Genomic DNA, 17,332 nt, shown 5'->3' with positions numbered 1-17,332 from the left:
GGGATAACAAGAGTCTCGTCGGATAAACACTTTTTCAAGTTAGAGACGTGGAAAGTAGGGTGTATGTTACTTAGTTCTTGGGGCCGATTCTAGCAGGAATCTCGAATGGTCCTATGGACCTTGGGTTCAGCTTGCCACGCTTTCCAAAGCGTATCATGCCCTTCTAGGGTGAGACCTTCAATAAGACGTGGTCACCAACCTGGAATTCCAAAGGTTTTCTCCTTTTGTCAGCGTAGCTTTTCTGTCTATCTCTGGAAGCTTTAAGTCGCTCCCGAATTTGTACGATTTTCTCCATAGTTTCACGAATGATTTCCGGACCAGTGAGAGTACTGTCAGGAACTTGACCTCTAGCCAGCTGCGTGTCACCCACTTCAGCTGCGTGTCACCCACTTCATCCCAACACAGAGGTGATCTGCACTTGCGGCCATAGAGGGCTTCGAAAGGAGCAACCTTTATGCTAGTGTGGTAACTGTTGTTGTAAGAGAATTCGACAAGGGGTAAATGAGTATCCCATGCCTTTCCAAAGTCATTCACGCAAGCTCGCAACATATCTTCTAGAGTTTGAATCGTCCTCTCACTTTGTCCGTCAGTTTGTGGATGGTAGGCTGTACTCATGTCCAGCCTAGTTCCCAAAGATTTTTGTAAAGACTGCCAGAAACGAGAGGTGAATGTACTATCTCGGTCTGAAAATAATAGATATTGGCACATCATGCAGTCTAACGATCTCCTTGAGGTAAGTTCTTGTTAGCTTCTCCATCTTGTCGGTTTCTTTTATTGGCAAGAAGTGTGCGGATTTGGTCAATCTATCGACGATCACCCAAATAGTATCATAACCACCTGATGTCTTGGGTAACTTAGTTATGAAATCCATCGTAATCCGCTCCCACTTTCATTCAGGGATTTCAGGTTGTTGCAATAAACCTGAAGGTTTCTGGTACTTTACCTTAACTTTGGCACAAGTAAGGCACTTGCCCACAAAGGTAGCGATTTCGGCCTTCATGTTAGGCCACCAGTAAAGTTTCTTGAGGTCCAGGTACATCTTATATGAACCTGGATGTATGGAGTATCGGGTTTTGTGTGCTTCATTCATAACCACGTCTCTGTAACCACCGAACTTTAGTGTCCAGATCCGGTTCATGAAACAATAGACTCCATCATCCCTGACTTCGAAGTTCTTATCCGTTTCTCTCAGGGTTTCACCTGCCACGTTTTCGGGTTTCAAGGCCTTGAGTTGACCCTCTTTGATCTGTGTGGACATATGTGAATGGATTGTCATGGTCAACGACTTTACTCGGCGTCCCGAGTATTCTTGTTTTCTAAAGGCGTCAGCTACTACATTGGCTTTACCAGGGTGATAAAGAATCTCACATTCGTAGTCGTTTAGTAGCTCCACTCACCGTCGTTGTCTCATGTTCAACTCTTTTTGGTCGAAGATATGCTGAATACTTTTATGGTCCGTGAATATTATGCATTTCGTGCCATATAAATAATGTCTCCAGATCTTCAGATCAAATACCACTGCTCCTAGTTCAAGGTCATGTGTTGTATAGTTGACCTCATGCGTCTTAAGCTGTCTTGAGGCGTAGGATATAAACTTTCCTCTTTGCATAAGAACACATCCAAGCCCTTGATTAGAAGCATCACAGTATACTACGAAATCCGCTGTCCCTTCAGGAAGAGACAGGATCGGTGCGCTGCACAGAGCTTGCTTCAGCGTTTGGAACGTTGTTTCTTGTTTCTCTCCCCAGCTAGAAGTTACACCCTTTTGCATCAGGGTGGTAAGGGGTTTAGCAACTCGGGAGAAATTCTGGATGAATCTGCGATAGTAGCCAGCAAGACCTAAGAATTTACGGATTTCTGTAGGTGTTTTAGGTGCTGACCAGCTCTCAATTTCCTTTATTTTGGAAGGGTCCACGTGTATTCCTTCTGAACTGACCACATGACCTAGGAAATCAACCTTCCTGATCCAAAACTCGCATTTTGAGAACTTCGCATAGAGTTTATCTGTTCTAAGAGTTTGCAATACTTGAAGAAGATGTTGGCCATGTTCCTCTTCACTTCTTGAGTAGATAAGGATGTCGTCAATGAAGACTATGACGAATTTGTCCAGGAATGGACGACACACTCTGTTCATTAGGTCCATGAACAAAGCAGGTGCATTCGTCAATCTGAACGACATCACTACAAACTCGTAATGACCATAACGAGTTCTGAACGCGGTTTTGGGAATGTTCTCCTCCAAAATCCGTAACTGGTGATACTTGGATCTTAAGTCTATTTTCGAGAAGTAGCTCGCACCTTGAAGTTGGTCGAACAGATCGTCGATGCGAGGCAAAGGATATCAATTCTTGATGGTAAGTTTATTCATCTCGCGGTAGTCTATGCACATTCAGAATGATCCATCCTTCTTCTTCACGAACAAAACCGGTGCTCCCCAGGGTGAGAAGCTTGGTCTTATGAAACCCTTGATAAGGAGTTCGTTCAGCTGGCTGGATAATTCCTGCATTTTAGAAGGTGCAAGACGATAGGGGGATTTGGCTACAGGGGTAGCCCCAAGGATTAAGTCGATTCTGAATTCAACTTGTCGTTCGGGAGGCACTCCTGGAAGTTCGTCGGGAAATATGTCGGGAAAGTTGCAGACCTCAGGAATGCTCGCGATATCTTTTACTTCTTGCTTTTTATCTACCACGTGAGCCAAGAAATCACAGTACTCTTTGCGAAGGTACTTCTGTGTCTTGATGCAAGAAATGATCTGAAGGTTCGTTCCGGGCTTGTCGCCGTAGATGATAAGAGTTTCGTTAGTTGGCAAGTTGAGGCAAATGGCTCTTTCATAGCATAGGATATCAGCATGGTTAGGGCACAACCAATCCATACCTACTATGACGTCGAAACTTTTGATAGAGACTGGCATAAGGTCTATTGGGAAGGAAAAGTTATTCAAGGTAAGGTTACATCCTATGTATATATCGTTGGTGTATTCGGATTTCCCATTACCCATTTCTACTGTGAAAGTTTCATTTAGTGGTTGGGAGTTTTGATTTAGCAGGTGTTTGAAATTATGGCTCACGAAGCTTCTCTCAGCACCACAATCAAATAGAATGCATGCATATGTATTGTTGAGAAGAAACATACCCGTGACCACCGCAGGGTCTGCCACAGCTTCTTCGTGACCCAATGCTAGAATCCTACCAACTCCACCGGCATTTCCAACTTTCGGACAATCTCTCTTGAAATGCCCCACATCACCGCATTGATAGCATGCTTGACGTAGTCCAGCGGCAGGTACTTGGTTAATCGGTTGGGGTGGTGATTTACAGAATCGGGAAGTAGGCCCTTTTCTGTTGTAGTTACGACACTGCATTTCCCGACAATTTCCATTGTGATGAAAATTGCGCTTGTTGCATTTGGGGAGATTACCAGCATAAGGCTTAGCTGGTGCAGGGTTAGCAGGAACAGCAGCAGGTACAATAGCAGCATGGACTGCCACTAATTGTTGTTTCTTTGAGGGTTCGTGAGAAGATTTGCCCTTCCTCTTATTCCAACCTTTCTTCCTGCTGTTGTTGTTGTTTCCCTTGGGTTGTTTTGGGGCAGTAACCACAGAGTTTTGACGAGCTCCATGGTCAATGAGAGACTGTGCCAGCTCTTTGGCACTGTCAAAGGTAACAGGCCTAGAAGCAATGACACTTTCCTGAATCTGGGGCGACAGTCCCCAAATATACCTCTCGATCTTTTTGCTCTCCAGAGCAACCATTTTCGGACAAAGTATCGCTAAGTCACAGAATTTATTTGTGTAGGTTGTTATCTCTGAACCAACCATAGTAAGACCCCAGAGCTCTTGCTCAAGTTTCTAAATTTCCCCTCGTGGACAGTACTCCCGCATCATCATGGTCTTCAAGTTCTCCCAACTTATAGAGTTAGCCACTACCAGGGTCAGTGACTTAACATGACCGTTCCACCATGTTAGGGCTCTATCAGCAAAGGTACAAACAACGAATTTGACCTTGCTACTCTCCGGACATGAGCATATTTCGAAAATTTCCTCTGTCTTCTCAATCCATTGTCTTAACGCCATCATTCCTCCAGTCCCGTTAAAGGTCATGGGTTTGGCGTTCGAGAAATCCTTATAGGTACACTCTCGTGAGTGCTCGTGACTCTCGTCGTGGTTAGAGGGATGCACACCAACTCCTGATCCACTTGCACCAGTGGTGTTTATATAAGACATAACAGCGGCAATAGTTGCCGTGTCTGCCGCCTGAAACATGGTAACGTCAAATTGCGTAGGTGGTGGCGGAGGTGGTGTTGGCGCTTCATAAGTATTGAAACGCCTTGGGTTTCTCCGAGGAGGCATCTTTTACTATAAAAGTTAAAAGATGAAAAGATGATAAGATATCAAGAGTGAACATGAATATGATATCTCTGAACTAAAACACTTAGTTCAACATGAATCTTGTAAAGAATTGCAAATAAAAGTCTACTACAAGTACAACTTGCAACAGGATACTTTGAAATTGAGTGGTTATTTTTTCAAGGAGTATGAAAATGCATGTCGATTATGTTGGGTAATACATGCATCAAATACACTCTATAACTAGGCAGCGGAAGAATCGAAACAACAAAACGATTTACCTAAGTGTACATGCACCCTATGGATCTCTGGCTTCATACTATTACTTCTACCCTATGGAATCCGAAAATACAAGGAAGAATACTAACCTCTTTAGCAGCTAATGATCTTCGAGCTTGACTCCTTGTGCGTGCCACCTTGTTTGGATGATGAGGATCCAAACCAGAATCCCTCTCTTGGTTCACACCCAATGAACTCAAAAGAGTAGAAACAAATATTAAACTAGGAGGGACGAACTAAAAGAAAGTTCTTCCACAATGAGGGAGAAAGAAGGTGGCGAATACTCAAGCCAAAAAATGAGCAAGGAGGAATGAATCCCTAAGGCCCTATTTATAGCCTTGGATACCTCCTAGGGTTTTATCCTTCCATCCATGTGGGATGGGATAGGCTAAGAACGAAATTCCCTTTATCTAAAGGGAGATTTCGTCCAACCCCCTTCATTCTAGGGTTCTGAAATGTTCCCTGATCAACCAACTATTGATTAATTCACATTCAACCCTTCTATTAATCAAACTGTTAATTAATTCCCAAATTGTTTTCCAATTAGTTTCTAATTAATTATTAAACAATAATAATTAATAAACTAATCACTCCTATTATTTATTCTACTCAATTTGAGTCTTGAGGGCAACCCAAGAGGACCCTGCTATTATTAGAAATATCACCAATTAGTTAATGACCTTGGACACACTTCCAACAGTCTCCCACTTGGACAAGTCATCAACTATATATAGTCTTATATCCACCTAATAATCAACACAGAGAATGCCATCCAATGCATCTGCCGAACTCTAATCTAATCAGTTTCAGCCCTCAGATAAGTGATCAACTATTCCTTCATCCTCATGATATCTGTATGAATTCGATACATGGATAATGGTCAATCTCATAATTCAAAATTATGTTTCCCGATATAGATTTATGATGACTACATCTGACTACTAAATCGAACACATCAATTCTAGTCAGCACCCGGCCATGTATTTTAGATGTTAGCACCAAATCATCGAGGGGCCCATAGATATCGCTTCTCCTATTAAGGCAAAAGGGATGAATAAACTTTGACTATATAGTCTTTGTCTATTTCATCATGTCACACATGAATACACCCGTTATAGCCACCAGTTATGGATAGAGTTGGAGTATACCAATGCATAACAAAATCTTAGAGCAAAGCCCCACATGTATCTCGGTTTGAAGAACAGAAAATATTATCATCTTAGAATTACTCGTGACTTAATCCATGAAGTAATCTCTAAGTATGGGTTGTTCCAATACTTAAATCACTGTTAAGCACTCATAAGTGTTGACACAATCACTATGTCATGCTCAATCAAAATGGTCAATCCATCGACACTCATGACAGTTTTGAATAACTACTTACTTGCAAGAGTATGACCGACTGTGGAGATTTGAGTACATAGTACTCGGGAAGTGGGTTCTAAACATGCAAAAGTGAAACACAGTAATAAATAAATAGACATGATAGCAATCCAACACTTTACTAAGTCTCCACAAAATAAACATCAATTCTATTACAAATTCATACTGTTAAATGTTTCAAGGATTATCAAACTAAACAACTAAACAACTACACCATATCTTCAGCAAATCTAATGCCTATAGATCTAGTATGACCATCATGCTTGATCCTTGATAGTGGTTTGGTGAACGGATCGGCTGGATTCTCCTCTGACGATACTCTGCTCACAACAATATCTCCATCCTCGACTCGATGTCTTACATAGTGGAACTTTCTAAGTATATGTCTTGAGTTACCATGGTCTTTGGGTTCTTTAGTCAAAGCTACTGCACCCTATCCTTTGTTCTTTCAACTCATCTTTACCTCCATATACCAAGAACCTATCCTTTGTTCTTCTTAGGTATTTAAGAATGTTCTTTACTGCCGTCCAATGACTTTCGCCTGGGTTGTCCTGAAAACAACTCACCATACTCAGAGCAAATGAGGCGTCAGGACGAGTACATGTCATGGCATACATGATCGATCCTATAGCAGAAGCATATGGGACTCGACTCATTCTTTCCTGTTCATCACTAGAACTAGGACATTGAGTCTTACTCAATTTCGTGCCATGTTGCATAGGTAGATACCCTTTCTTGGAGTCCTGCATCTTGAATTTCTTCAAGATCTTATCCAAGTATGTACTTTGGCTCAGTCCTAGTAGACGTTTTGATCTATCTCTGTAGGTCCTTATACCAAGTATGTATGCAGCTTCTCCTAGATCTTTCATAGCGAAACAACTCCCAAGCCACGTCTTAACACCTTGCAACGTCGGGATATCGTTTCCTATAAGGAGTATATCATCCACATACAACACTAGGAAGACTACATTACTCCCACTAGCTTTATATATACGCAGGACTCTCCTTCACTTCTTGAAAAACCAAACTCCTTGATCTTTGCATGAAAGCATCGGTTCCAGCTGCGAGACGCTTGTTTTAGTCCATATATGGATCTTTCAAGCTTACACATTCTATTTGGATATTTTGGATCTATGAAACCCTCAGGTTGTGCCATGTACACTTCCTCTGTGAGTTTTCCATTAAGGAAAGCGGTTTTCACATCCATTTTCCATACTTCATAATCATGAAAAGCTGCTATGGCAAGTAATATCCTAATAGACTTGATCTTGGCTACTGGTGAAAAAGTTTCCTCATAATCAATTCCTTGAGTCTAAGTGTAACCCTTTGCAACCAACCTAGCCTTGAACGTGTGCACATTCCCATCCATGCCTGTCTTCTTCTTGAAGATCCATTTGCATCCGACAAGTTTAGTGCCAGGAGCAGGATCAACCAAATTCCAAACTTGGTTGTCATGAATAGATTGAATCTCGCTCTCCATGCTTTCCTTCCACTTAACAGCCTCAGTGCCTACCATCGCTTCCTTATAGTTGGATGGCTCATCCATATCAACCAGTGTACGATCACTAATCAATATGTCTCCTTCTGTGCTCACATGAAAACCATAGAACTCAGGAGGAGCACGAACTCTATTGGATCTGCGAAGGGGAGGTGGAGATATATCATTTTGCTCAACAGGTTGCTCAGCCCCGAGTTGAGGTTCCTCAACGGGTTGTCGCTCCTCAGGTTGAGTGCTAGTGTCTACTAAAGGTTCTTCTTCATTTGTCTCTTGAAACTCTTCAAGGTCTATGTGGCTCCCACTGTCCTCTTTGGAAATGAGATCCCTCTCAAGGAAGAATCCCCTTCGAGCAACAAACACTTTGTTTTCCGAAGGCTTGTAGAACAAGTATCCAAACGACTTTTATGGATAGCCAATGAAGTAACACTTCTCTGACCAGGGTTCGAGCTTGTCATTCTCCTCGCGACGAACAAAAGCTTCACATCCCCAAACCGTTATATGTGCTAGAGAAGGACGTGTCCCACTCCACATTTCAGAGGGTGTTTTAGCAACCTTCTTAGTAGGTACGAGGTTTAGGATATGGGCGGCTGTCTCTAAGGCATACCCCCAAAAAGATATATGAAGTGTAGGTCGACTCATCATAGATCGAACCATATCCAACAAGGTTCGATTTCTCCTTTCAGCCACACCATTCAACTGTGGTGTTCTGGGAGGAGACAATTGTGAAACTATTCCACAATTCTTAAGATGATCGTAGAAATCAAGACTTAAGTATTCTCCACCCCTATTGGATCGGAGCATCTTGATCTTTCTGCCCAATTGGTTCTCTACTTCGTTTTGAAACTCTTTGAACACCTCGAAAGTTTCTGACTTATGCTTGATTAGATAGATATATCCATATCTACTGAAATCATCGGTAAAAGTCACGAAGTATCTTTCTCCATGTCTTGTGGCGGATTTGAAGGGTCCACAAACATCTGTGTGGATGAGGTCCAACAAATCCTTGCCTCTTTCACAGTGGCCTGTGAATGGCGCTTTTGTCATCTTGCCAAGTAAGCAAGATTCGCATACATCATCTGACTTGAGGTCAAATGATTCCAAGATTCCATCAGATTGGAGCTTGGCAACGCGTTTCTTGTTTATATGGCCAAGTCGACAATGCCACAAACATGATTTATCTAATTCACTATTAGATGAACCAACATTCATAATTAGTTTATCAAAATCACCATCACAAACAACACTTTCATACACACCTTTACAAGGACTAGCTTTAAAAATAAAACAACCATGCTTATAAACCAAAATGTCACCATTATCATTATCAAAAGAAAAACGACAACCATCCTTATAAAGTGCATGAAAAGAAATAATGTTTCATGCCATATCAGGCGAGTAGTAACAATTTAATAAACTAAGATAAACATCACCACTAAGCATGAGCTCATAGTTCTCAATCCTTGTAACAGCTGACTTGAGTCTGTTTCCCATGATTAGGTTGAGCTCACCATGCTTCAACTTCCTACTTTGTCTTAGTCCCTGCATATCAGAGCAAATGTGAGTACCACATCCTGTATCAAGAATCCAAGAGTTAGAAGTAGATGTGCTATGGAGTTCTATCATGAACATACCTGAGGTGTTAGCCACCTTGACTTTTCCCTTCTTAAGGTCCTCGAGGTATTTAGGGCAACTGCGCTTCCAGTGTCCCTTTTCCTGACAGTAAAAACAAATGGCTTCACTTGGATCAGCAGAAGGAGCTATTTCATCTTGAGCCCTTTTCTTGGGAGCAGGTTCAGACTGTCTGGCCTTACCCTTACCCTTTCCTTTAGGTTGAGGCGCCCTTTTCGTTTTAGCAGAACTACGATCAATAGCCAATACTGGAGCAGTAGGGTTAGAGTTGTTAGGTTTCTTCATGCTCGCTTCAGCAATTTTGAGCATGCCATGCAACTCCATCAAGGTCTTTTCAAGTCCATTCATATTGAAGTTCATGATGAACTGTGAATATGAACTAGTAAGCGAGTTCAAAACCATGTCAATGGCCAACTCCTTAGGTAGCTCGACACGTAGATTCCCAAGTCTGTCTATGTACGACTTCATCTTTTGGACGTGCGTACACACAGAAGCTCCCTCTTATAGTTTACATGCCATGAGGGACTTAACGATCTCAAATCATTCTTGCCTAGCTTGCTCTTGGAACATATCCTCGAGTTGCTGGTTTATGTCAAATGCACCCCATGTTTCAAAGTTCTTCTGGAGACCAGAAGACATGGTCTCTAACTTAAGGCAAGTCACTTTGGTAGATTCATCGTAATGCTTGTTGTAGGCAGTAACTTCTTCTAGGGTAGGGTTGTCTCCAAGTATGGGAACATCTTCGTCGAGAACATACTCTTTGTTCTCATATCTTAACGTGATCCTCAAGGTCCTGATCCAATCAAGATAGTTGGATCCATCATCCTTGAGTTTCTTACTATTAAGAACCGGCATTAGAGAGAAGCTTGAGTTTTGAGTTAGAGGAGGAGGAGGAGGAGGAGGAGGAGGAGGCAGATTGTTGTTGTTGTTGTTGGCTTGGTTGGACATCTACAAATGACAAGATTCCAATTAGTTTGATATAAGTCCATAATTAATAATCACCCTAAATAAATTATCTGATTAAGGCTAGGATCCATATTTGGCTTCATGATGTGTAAAGGGATGTCGTAAACACGCCACAAAGTTATTTAGGTAGACAATGCTCTTTGTCAATTTCAATCACTATGAAATTCCTAGATCTTTGAGATTCATTGACTATCAATGGCATGTTAATCTCGGATTATGTTCATCTCAAATTCAATGACGGGGATGCTGCGGATCATTGAACAGATGGTGAATCACCCATACAAAATTGCGTGCTCCCCGGCTCAAGTTACGCTTGAGATTCGCGAGTCTCACATCATTCTCTACCTATACTCTCAAATTGACGTGTCGGTTAACCACACGAGCTCCATCAACAAGTTATAAAGAGAATGTGCAATTTTTATGGATAGCATAAGATTCACTTTTATTTAAATAAAACAGGATTTTGTTTTATACTTGTATTTAGAATACTTTTAGATTGACCATCATTACTATCAAACCCTTTCGGTAACTCCATTCTCAAAATGCAATAGGGCGGTGAGGGTGGTAAGCGCGAAGCATATTAAAACCGACCTCATTAGGAATCATAGAGACCTCCTTTAAACCCCTACATTAGAATGGGTGAGCCTAGTCGAGGTAAGACTGACAATGTCAATATTTAAAATATGCGATGACGCATATTGTAATTCTCTTATACTTACAACATATGAATCTTACATATATACAAGGAGTAAATTTAAAACAATTTAAATTTAGTTGTCTATTATTAATTCAAATTAATTACAAGGATGCAATATAACAATTAATCAAACATGAGGGGTTAATATTCAAATTTATAAAACTCTATTATAAATAATATTAAAATATTTAAATCCCTATTTAAATAATAAATAAATATTCGAATTCAAATAAACATATTTAAATGATATTTATCTATTTTCAGATTTACACAATTAAAATTTGGCATTTATCCATATTTATCAAAACTTCAAATTCGAAATATGGAGGAAAATTCGAAAATCCCGAATCTGTTGAGTTCACGTCGTGAACACCATGTTCACGTTGTGAACCCCGATTAGGGTTTTATCACATTACGAATTTTTGATTACTCATTCATTATTCAGTTTCAAACAAGTATTTTTCAGAAAACATGGATGTAGGGTGATAGTAACCATGAACCAATGGCTCTGATACCACTGTTGGATAATACATGCATCAAATACACTCTATAACTAGGCAGCGGAAGAATCGAAACAACAAAACGATTTACCTAAGTGTACATGCATCCTATGGATCTATGGCTTCATACTATTACTTTTACCCTATGAAATCCGAAAATACAAGGAAGAATACTAACCTCTTTAGCAGCTAATGATCTTCGAGCTTGACTCCTTGTGCGTGCCACCTTGTTTGGATGATGAGGATCCAAACCAGAATCCCTCTCTTGGTTCACACCCAATGAACTCAAAAGAGTAGAAACAAATATTAAACTAGGAGGGATGAACTAAAAGAAAGTTCTTCCACAATGAAGGAGAAAGAAGGTGGTGAATACTTAATCCAAAAAATGAGCAAGGAGGAATGAATCCCTAATGCCCTATTTATAGCCTTAGATACCTCTTAGGGTTTTATCCTTCCATCCATGTGGGATGGGATAGGCTAAGAACGAAATTCCCTTTATCCAAAAGGAGATTTCGTCCAACCCTCTTCATTCTAGGGTTCTGGAATGTTCCCTGATCAACCAACTATTGATTAATTCACATTCAACCCTTCTATTAATCAAACTGTTAATTAATTCCCAAATTGTTTTCCAATTAGTTTCTAATTAATTATTAAACAATAATAATTAATAAACTAATCACTCCTATTATTTATTCTACTCAGTTTTGAGTCTTGAGGGCAACCCAAGAGGACCCTGCTATTATTAGAAATATCACCAATTAGTTAATGACCTTGGACACACTTCCAACAGATTGAACTGGTATATTAATTACATAGAGTTTATGAAAATTTGACCTTAGAGCAGGTCTACAATATACCAAAGTACTGGGAAAACATCGACACCAAACCGGCCTACTAAAAATGAAATTTTCGTGGTCGTACTGAAAGACATGAAAAATAACAGTAGAACATATCCGCAGACTTAACTATAACCAAAAGAGTAAGTAGTGAATGAGTAGAGCGTAATCTACTTCCTACTAGGTCCGACCCTGTATTTAGTTAACTGGCGTTCTATTTCGTACATACGCCTGTCTTGTGATATTTGTCGTTCTCGCAATTCCCTAAATTTGGTCTGGGATGCTGCTAGTTCTCTCATCAAGTAATTAGTACGATCTCTTGTCGCATTATGACTGTCCTCTATGTTACGAATGCGAACGGTGTTGACTCCTATAGAAACATCAACCAGCATGACTCGGTTGATAGCAGCTCTTCCTTGTTCATCATTACGCGCCACTCGACGAACTAACACTGGGAGAGCTCTATCTGCTGAGCCTCCTGTGTCCAAATTGTAGAAGCTCCGGTCTCCTTGATAAGGAATGTTCCGGCCCTGTTCGTTACTCCACCTTTCTAAGTTTATCTCCCACAGAGGCGTCGGGCCTTGGAAGTTTTTTCGTGGATTGGGATTCTGGGCAACTGGTGGTGGATTATAGGCTTCTGATTCGGAATCAGTATCTTCAGGAAAATTTTCTGCAAAATCATCGTCTAAGGGGATTTCAGGATTCTATTCTGGTTCATCTTCAAGCCATCCTCCATTTCCCTGATTGGAAAAGTATGGGTCTCCGGGTAGATGGAATCCAGCCATTGATATCTAAGCGAGAAGAGGGATAAGAGATATAAAGTATAATTAGCAACGATAGTTTGCAAATACAAGTTTCTACGAGAGAAACTTACAGTTAACAGATAATGAATTATGTATGACTTGTTCTAGGTACTACTATAACTACAAAGTGTATACTAATTATATATAACTCGGGTATAATCGACCTTCGATTAAATGATCCTGCTCTAAATCCACAACCAAACAAGGAACAGGAAATGAAGCTAGATCACGTATTCTAAGTCTATATATTTTTAATTATATATAACTGTAATATACCCTTAATATTTATAGCTCTACCCACAATGGTTCTTTTGTTTTCATATGTTTGTTAATAGTATATAGTGCCTAAAATAATCCTATAGTATTTTAACTTTATGTTCTATTCTAGAGTTCTTTTGCATATGTATAGTTGGTAAGTTTTAGACATGTCGCAACACTACCATCACTCTTAAACACATGTTGGTCAAATCTCAAACCAATATAGTTGATCAGGCTATATTAATCCTAGATATGATTACATAACTGTCCAGGTTTGACTGTAGTGTCCAATATCCAAATACTTTTAAGTTGTTATGCCTGTGATACTGTACTTGTAGGTATGAATGTTAGTATACTTCTTGTAAAATACTTAAATTTTAAAAAGTATACTTGTAGTCAGAGCTCTTAGCCCCAATGTATTTATAGTTTGTATATCTTTTATGGGTTGATATACTAAGTTCATTATAAACAATGCTCTGATACCAATCTGTCACACCCCCAAACTAGACGGCGGAAACGTCCAGGGGTGGATGACTTCATTTGTAGTATCACAACACATGCATCATAGTAATAAAAGTACAAACAACCGTTGTATTTAGAAAGTATAAGTATTTACATGTGTTCAATCACTGTATATTGATACCAAAATAGTTATACAAAAGAAGAAGACATGACTCAAAATAACTCGATCTTCTCAAAAGCTCGGGGAGTACCTGTCTACTGATTCCCTGAGAATAAAAGTAATTTGAAAAGAGAGTATCAACATAAAGTTGAGTGAGTGCATAAGTATTTATGTTTGAAAATATGTTTTCTATTTCTTGAATATGTAAACTGTTCCAGAAAATCCTATATTTTCTGCTGTATATGAAAAGTAGTTTTAATCTCATAAAATTGTTTTGTTTGTAAACCAATGTTCTGTATTTGTATTCCTTTATGTAAAACTTGTAACTGTGAGTGTGCCTGGTTCCACCAGCTATTATTGTAAACTGTAATGTAATATTTCAAATTGTATCCTGTAAACTAGTACTTTGAAAATGTACTTATGTTTAGTTAATTATACACTAACGTATTGTTAATATCTTTTTAACGAGTTAGTATAACCATACTGAGACTAGATGGCCTGACCCAACGCTTTGAAGGCGTAAAAAACTGTTGATAACAACTGTCACTCATAGGCGTGCATGCCTGGCTGTAGCTAGCACTCTGAGTGTGGGGTTGTCAATCCCAATATAGATCTATACACACATTGTTTCGATCCCCGACTGGAGATTCTGGTTATAATCTCAGGACTTTAACTATGTTTTGTATATGAACTAAACAACCTGAACCAAATGACTCATAAAAAGCATATAGACGTTACATGTATAATAGTTATGAAAACCCAATCATTATGAAATGAATGATTGATAGTATGCCCCTGAATTAGTATATGAAAGATGTATACTCTTGTTTAATTTTGAATCAAACCCTTGTTCTTGTAAAATAGTGTACTTTAGTATACTTGAATCGTGAATTAATGTTCTATGAATGCAACCCCTTGCTCAACATGTTACAAAGGGTATCTAAATTGAATGAAATAGCTTTTATGTTTATATACATATACAATTATATATAAGTAAAATTTAAGCGACATTCGGACAAATAACCGATACTATAGGCCCACATCCAAACAAGGAAAATGAACCAAAGTGAGTTATCAGTCCTAAGCCTCTAAGCCTTTTAAACCTTATATATATATATATATATATATATATATATATATATATATATATATATATATATATATATATATAAACATGATTTTTGCGAAAAATATAATTTTATAAAATCATTTGAAAGAAGTTTAATATTTTGAAATACATTTGGTGACTTGATGTCATTTTAACACAATCTTTGAAACCATTTGATTTGATGATATCTGTAATCCATTTTGATAAGATATTTTGAAACTATTTGTTTGTTACACAAAATATTTGTGTTAGACTTGTGTTCCCCCCCCCCCCCCCCCCACCCCTTAAAACAGTAAAAACTATGAAAATACGGCGCTATGAACTCACCTTTTGGAGGGTGATTCAACTGATGATTTGGTATAGGATGTTTAGTTCCACGAGTGAAATCCCGCAACAATACAAGTCCTATATAATAATTTGTATAACATATATGCATCCATTTAGTAAAAATAATCATAGGAATGATTGAAAATCGGGGTAATTTGTAAGTATAACTTACAAATTGGAGTGTTAGAAGCTAAAAAGAAAATGATATGTGTTCACGGACAGGAGTTCTTGAGGAATGAAGAACACTAGATGATCTTAAACAGATTCTAAGAAGATTTCAAGGTTTTGAGGTGCTTGTTCTTCGTGTTCTTCGTGTTCTTCGCGAAAAATAGATGAAATTAACGGGTTTCAATCTAATATAAGAAGATTGAAAGGTGTTCTTGAAGTGTTAACAAGATCATTAATTGATACCTGTTAGATGTTAGGAAGAACTAGTGTTAATCACTTGAATATGATGAGAAGGATGAATCTTGGTATGTTCTTGAGGAGAGAGGTTGTTCTTCTTGTTCTTGGCTGATGATACTTGAGAGAAAATGGCTTTTAATTGTGTTTGAATGTGTAAAAAGTGAAGAAAAATCGGCTGAATTGAATATATATATGCGAGGGTTCACGGTCCGAGGGGTTCACGGCCGTGAAACTCATATACGGTCGAAATTGATTACGGCCGAAGCCGTTTACGGTCCGAGGTCGGCTAGTGTTTACGGTCCGAAGGTGGTTTGCGACCGAGAACGTGCCCCAATGCGATATGGTTCAGTTTCCGAGGTGATAATATCCGAAGTGTGTGCGGCTGCGAGGGTTCACGGTCCAAGGAGTTTACAGCTATGAACCTTTTGCGGCCCGAAGGTTTGCGGTCTGAAGCGAAGGAATAAGATGCGAAATTTCTCGGTTTTTAAGCCTTTTCCTTCTAAATTCAATTGTAATTATTTTAAGGATTTTTAACAAGTAAAGGTTATTATTATAACCTAAATAAAAAAGACCTAAACAATAAAAAGGACCTTAGTTGACCCTCGTTTGACTTTGGTTGACTTGGGTTGACTTTACAAGATAGAAAAATAGTGGGATGTTACAATTTCAGTTGAAGTTGACTATTCATGTGAGTTCTATGAGTTCTCAATCATTTGCATAACAACCTGGAAGCAATGGTATGCCCCAGTGCTAGTGAATCAGTTCAGTCCATATGAGTTTGGATTTGTCACCAACCTTTTCTTGTGATTATGGTTTTGACAAATTCACATGGATAGGAACACATACACCATAAAAATCTAAGTGTCATAAGCTTTCTCTCTGCTTCATGAAAATGATTGTGAGGAAACGCTTTCATGTGAGACATTATGAATCGTGTCCCATATGCTTCGGGTATAGGATCGATTACATGTGCTATAATATTCATCCGTTCAAAATTTTTCCAAATGCCTAGGGCATTAAGAGGGAAAAAGGAATAGAACTGGATATGACTAAAATGATTAAGCGATTGTCGAGAACAATCTGAGGTTTACCAAAGATTGGTTGCTCATGGACAGTTGGAAGTATAGTGTAAAATTTTGGAAAGGACCATATTGACATATTCTGAAAAGAGGCAACTCTTGTTCAGAAGTGATAGTCAAAATGGGAATATGGAAATATTTCCATCAGTGGAAGTTATTCTTTAAATCTGTGTAAGATTAGAAAAACTTAATGCAAGAAGGATGTTCAAAGGAATGTACTTGGAATGTGAGACTTCGCTTCCATGGAATTGCTCTCCATTGGAATACTTTGTAATGTCTGTTGCCAAGTCTTTGTGACTTTTGTGCATAGTCATTACAAGAGGATCATTGCATATAAGTTTAGAATCTAACAGATTATAGTAAATGACAAGAATTTGGTATTCTTACATTTACGATAAGGATTTGGAATTGTGAAATGAGCATCATTGAAATGTTGTCAATTGATCAATTTCACAAAGTAAGGACCATAGGTAAACATAGTGTGCATGCTTGGAGCATGGCATAACTAGTATTTTAATTCAAGTATTAAGTTGATTATTCGAAACATTATACAATGAATAATGTGTAATCAATATGGTGATTAAATAAAAGGTGTTT

General features: G+C 38.8%; 1 protein-coding gene across 1 annotated transcript; it reads right to left on the bottom strand.

Annotated features, from left to right (window-relative positions):
* Positions 1 to 9,674: 9,674 nt before the first annotated feature.
* Positions 9,675 to 9,989, bottom strand: LOC145157503 (uncharacterized). The gene has a single exon (XM_079076536.1). The coding sequence runs from the start codon at positions 9,987 to 9,989 to the stop codon at positions 9,675 to 9,677; it is 315 nt and encodes a 104-aa protein (XP_078932662.1).
* Positions 9,990 to 17,332: the final 7,343 nt, after the last annotated feature.

Source organism: Lactuca virosa, chromosome 2, assembly GCF_052849685.1.
Source record: "Lactuca virosa cultivar CGN04683 chromosome 2, Lactuca_virosa_CGN04683_v6, whole genome shotgun sequence".
In the NCBI taxonomy this organism is placed as follows: Eukaryota; Viridiplantae; Streptophyta; class Magnoliopsida; order Asterales; family Asteraceae; genus Lactuca; species Lactuca virosa.
The sequence above is the reverse complement of the archived record's forward strand: the minus strand, read 5'-3'. Positions and strand labels throughout refer to the sequence as shown.

What these genes read in the sequence shown, in the direction of transcription:
- LOC145157503 (XM_079076536.1), bottom strand. Translation starts at nt 9,989, where the DNA reads ATGCCGGTTCTTAATAGTAAGAAACTCAAGGATGATGGATCCAACTAT.